This window comes from Kryptolebias marmoratus, linkage group LG4, assembly GCF_001649575.2.
Source record: "Kryptolebias marmoratus isolate JLee-2015 linkage group LG4, ASM164957v2, whole genome shotgun sequence".
Classification (NCBI taxonomy): Eukaryota; Metazoa; Chordata; class Actinopteri; order Cyprinodontiformes; family Rivulidae; genus Kryptolebias; species Kryptolebias marmoratus.
Window position 1 is genome coordinate 30450307 of NC_051433.1, and position 5078 is coordinate 30455384.

Genomic DNA, 5078 nt, shown 5'->3' on the forward strand with positions numbered 1-5078 from the left:
CTGACATTGAGCTGAAGTCGAGAGCTCATGGACAGTTCTGGAACTTACTCACAGAGGTAAAGTACCCCAACATGAGGAAATGTGCTACCTCCTTGACTGCATTATTCGGCTCCACTTATTTATGTGAGTCAGCCTTTTCCTACATGAAGATCATTAAGTCAAAATACCGTTCCACCATGACTGATGAACATTTGGAAATGTGCTTGAGGCTGGCTGTCAGCAGCTACTGTCCGGACTATGCATCCCTAGCTGATTCAATTCAGTGCAAATCATCAAAGTAAACTTGGGTAACTGCAAAAAATGTAAATAATTTTTTATTATGTGTGTTGTGCAATATTGGCTTATTGCAAGGTACATCAACATACATTGTACTTACAAAGAATCTTTAATAAATCTAAAAATGGTTATATGTTTTTCATTTTTGTATTTAGTAGGTAGATCATTTTGACTTGGTTGTTTTATAAGTAGCTCACATGCTGAAAAAGCACCACTGATCTAGAACCTTGTACTAAGTTGTGTTTGTGAGTGTGAACTCTTTAAGGCATTCAGGAATGTATCCTTAGAAGCAAGAGCCTGCTTTTTTCTGGGTCTGAGTGGATTCATTTCAAATATATTTCAAACTGCTGGTTAAACATATTTATAAATCCAGAGGGATTCATTTATACCCACTGCCTGTTATCCTTTAGAACAGAGGTCCACAACCTGGTACCGGTCCGTGGGTCATTTGGTACTGAGCCACACAGAAAGAATAATTAACTTACAGTATTTTTTTTAATTTTCGGAGTCTGAACGACATTTAATTTGAAAACTGACCGGATTCTCTCCACTCCATCCGTCTCTGACTCACTCTTGATGTCAGAACGCTTATCGAGGTCACGTGATCCGTTACCACTAAAAACAAACCCACAAGCAGCAAAATGAGTAAAAACAAACATCTGGAAGCCCTAGATGAGACAGACTCGTTACTGAGAAACAGGCTCAGGGCTCCACTGATTCAGCGTTATGGTGAGTTGTATTCTTTGTGCACTTTATATTTGTGGTGTCTCTTATTTTAAAGGGCATGTTTAAACATCACCAGAGAACATCAGGGGGAGGAGACGGTGTTATTCATGTTGATAATACAACACCAGGACGCAGCTAACAAAGCTACCAGCTAACAAAGCTACCAGCTAACACGTTGGATTTACATTTATTAGGTTTTTAAAAATACCCCCATTTTCATGCAGCTCATATCATTTTATTTTGTATTTATCCACCGCACCTTTAAAGGCCGGTCTGTGGAGATAAAATGGTTGGGGACCGCTGGTATAGGAGACAAACAGCTCTGTGAAAATCATGAGTTAGTGAAGAGTCATCTCCTTAAATAAAACAAAAGAATTAAAGGTCTATCACTGAAGGAACACACATCATGCAAGAGGTTCAGGCTCATTATGAGAAATGTTGGGAGTTGTAGCCGTGAAAGTGACCTGATGTGTGACAGAGAATGTCCCAGCTGCTACCACATCAAACTTTAGCTCAATATCTGTAAAACTGGTTGAGTTTAGATTTATTTGTGCGGTGGCCATCTTGAATTGGACTGACTCGGTAAGTTCATCAGTTGTAGATACGATGATTACTCTCTGAGATTCATTCAATCCGTCCAGCGGCTCAGAGATATTTTGCTGATTGTTCAGACAAACATGCACACACAGACAAGCGTGACTCGCTAATGTTGGAAATTTTACACAGTTCAAATCTTTTGCAACCTCTTCCTACTCCCACAACTCTTTTTGGCAAATACTCTGAAATCCCCCCAGAATGCAGTGCTTCAACAGACTTCCGCTCAAAACAGGAAGTGAAGAGCCTTTTTTACCTTGTCATATCTTCTACATAAAACACTACAGAAACAAAAAGAATATATAAAACATGTGGATCAGAGCCTTCTGCTGCTTTGGATTGAAGAATTTTTCAGATCTGGTTTATAGTTTTTACACAGCAACTGACTGTCTGCGACTTACTTTCAGTCTGCCTCAGTCAGGGAGTGACAGTCACAGGTTTGCAATTACCATGGTGACCATAAAGAGCTTTACCATTTCTTTTGATCTTGGTTCCCTTTTCACCTCTCCTACAGGTGATTCTTTCTGACCTTAGATTAACAGGGAGGTTCATGTTGGAGTTTAGGACAGGTGTTGAATGGAGAATTCATAGTGGGTTAGAACAGAGACTATTATAAAGAAAGACTGAGACAGTCTGTCTACGTGCAGATATATAAGGATGAACGCAAACATACCTAATGTTGAATGATCTGACTGCAGGGTTGATGCTCTCCACTCTCAGGGTCAACATCTGGATGGGGGAGGCTGATTCAGGACTCAGCTGGTGCTGTCTGGACTCTGTCACAGTCACGTGACATTCACTCTGTAAGGCCATGTAGACGTGATAGGTGGTGACCTGGAGACACGAGGAGAGAGCAGACATGTTGTACCTACAACCAGAGGGTGGCGCTGTGCAGCAGTGGTTAGGAATGAAGGCCCTCTGTTCAAATCCTTACTGGGAGCCTTTATGGGTTTACTGCCTTCCACTGTATGTTTTAGCTTCATTACCCAGAAAGCAGTAAATATAATTTAATCTATCAGTAGTCATAAATGTCTCAAACCCACTCACCTTCAACACCCAGTTGTCTGTAACGACAGCTCTGGCTCCAGGTACTCCTGTCGCAAACTTGTCTATCCTCCTGAACTCTGTGTTGACGCTGACTGCCACAGAGCCCCAGCTGGGAAACGAAGGCCTTACGTGAGCCCGCAAAGCCCTGCTTATGGGATGATTGTGCCAGCACCACAGGGACCAGTAGAAGACCAGGATCCCGGTGGACAAGTGGAGGCACAGCGAGAGAAGAAGAAAGGTTCTCCAGCCGCCACTCACCTGGGGAAACAGAGCTGAGATGTTAAAAATAATAATAAAAAAAAACATGGAATAACAACAGCTTCATCTGGGAAACACCAGGAATTATTGGAGATAGAACATGGCAAATCCCTGGATGAGGGAACTGGCTGAAAGTTTGACCAACCAATAAAAACTAAAGAACGGTATAAAACAGCAATCTTTATCATGATGTCGATGCCAGTCTTCAGAAATCAGAGCAAACATTGGCTGACATACAGCACCAGTTTTTACATGTTTTGGCCAGTAAGAATTTTTACAATGACTGCTTAACTTAAATAAACAAAAAAACAACCCTTAGAAGAACTCGTACACTTACACAATGACAACAAAGTTTGCTTAGTTGAATATTAAGACTTTTTCACAGCACTATATATCATAGCAGCTTCTCTCATCATATCCCCTGCAGTGGGTGGGAGGGAGTGTGTGCTCTCAGCATCCTGATTATGTGTTAATAATGTGCTCCATCCAAAAATATTCACTTGCAATCAGCATAAAGGCATTTATGTTCCCACTTTTTACACACTTGTTGGTGTCTTGTCCTACTAAATAGCGTGATATCACTCAATGTTGTTCCTCTATTCCAGGGGTGTCCAACCCTGGTCCTCAGGACCACTATCCTGCATGTTTTCCTTGTTTCTCTGCTCCAACACACCTGATTCAGAGGTTAAATCACCTCTTCATGTTCTGCAGAAGCCTGATAATCACCCATTCATTCACATCAGGTGTGTTGGAGCAGAGGAACAAGTAAAACATGCAGGATGGTGGCTCTGAGGACCAGGACTGGAGACCCCTGCTCTGTTCTGTGGGACTCATAGGCAGTTTCCGAGCTTTCTTTCTCCTCTCCACAGCTGGGATCAGGGAGTTGTAGCTGAGCTGCACTGAATCACCAGGAAGCTGAGGGAGGGGGGTGTATAATGTAGATAATTAACTTTACTAACAACTGTTTTTAGTTTATAACTACGAATGTCAAGTTAGACTCGATAAACGCTGTGTGCTCTTGTTTTATTGCTGGGAGTGCTAACATGTTAAGTCAATCAAAGAGGAGCAAAACTACAAGTTTGCACACCCCCTTCAGCGTGTCTCGACGTTAAAGACTGAAAAGCATGTTCAGATTGTAAGAATCAAGCTCCTTAGAACAATCTGTTTCTCAGTTTAAGGATTTATTTAACACACATGGAGAGTCCTAACTGCAGATCACCAGGCAGACGGCTGTGGCCCCGACTCCTGGGGGAAGTCACAGATATCTTCAGGGCCTGGTTCATCGTCATAGCAACAAACTAAGGGGCGTTCCTATCCTCACAGCACGTAGGATTAATGGGGTTTTACTTGTTGGTTGACGTAGGCGTGTAACTAAACTATCTTTCTAGGGTAAACAAAACCTAAGTTTACTACTCTGAGAAGCCATGGTGAACAACTCCCCAGAACAGAAACCCTGCCCTGTCGCTCCTCAGAAACACAGGTACCAACAATACAACAAATGATGAAAAATATATAAAGACAGAACCAACCTGCTGAACGTAGAAGAGATTCTTGTCTGGAGCAGCGAAACACATGCCGATGTAGTAACCTGGAGAGATGGAAAACATCCGTCACTAAACATTAGATCTGTAAACAACATCAGCAGAAATTATTGTATTCATTCTCTTTATCAGAACACTGATCAATACCAGCCTTTAAACTCGGTCATTTATAAATACATATGTCTTTATTACAGAAGACAGATGTTCATTTTGTGGCCACGTGGCAGAAATACAAAAAAGTGTTTCTGTTTGGGACTGATTCTCAAATGAATAATTAAATACATTTGTTATTAATACTTAAAAAATTAACTTTTACCAGAAACAAGCATTTTATCAACATTTACTCTGAATGTTACCTTCATAAAATAAAAATCAAGAAAAAAAGAAAATTCCTTTGCATCTACTATAACTTTGTAAACTTAAAAACGTAAAAAAAATCCTATATATTGTGGAGATTTTTTAAATGTGCCTGCCTTGTTTAATTATTTGGACTCGAAACTTTAAAAATGTAATTTTACTCCTCCAGGTCAAACACCTGTCTGTTTTAGTCCTCCAGGTCAAACACCTGTCTGTTTTAGTCCTCCAGGTCAAACACCTGTCTGTTTGAGTCCTCCAGGTCAAACACCTGTCTGTTTG

General features: G+C 40.9%; 1 protein-coding gene across 1 annotated transcript in view; it reads right to left on the reverse strand.

Moving 5' to 3' along the window:
- Positions 1–5078, reverse strand: part of tmem129 (transmembrane protein 129, E3 ubiquitin protein ligase) — a 12757-nt gene that overhangs the window by 4990 nt on the left and 2689 nt on the right. Inside the window, exons 2-4 of the mRNA XM_017433436.3 lie at positions 4431–4489; positions 2644–2901; positions 2270–2430 (exon numbers count right to left, since the gene is read on the reverse strand). Of these exons, the coding sequence (XP_017288925.1) occupies positions 2270–2430; positions 2644–2901; positions 4431–4489 (478 nt within the window). The remainder of the gene's footprint in view (positions 1–2269; positions 2431–2643; positions 2902–4430; positions 4490–5078) is intronic.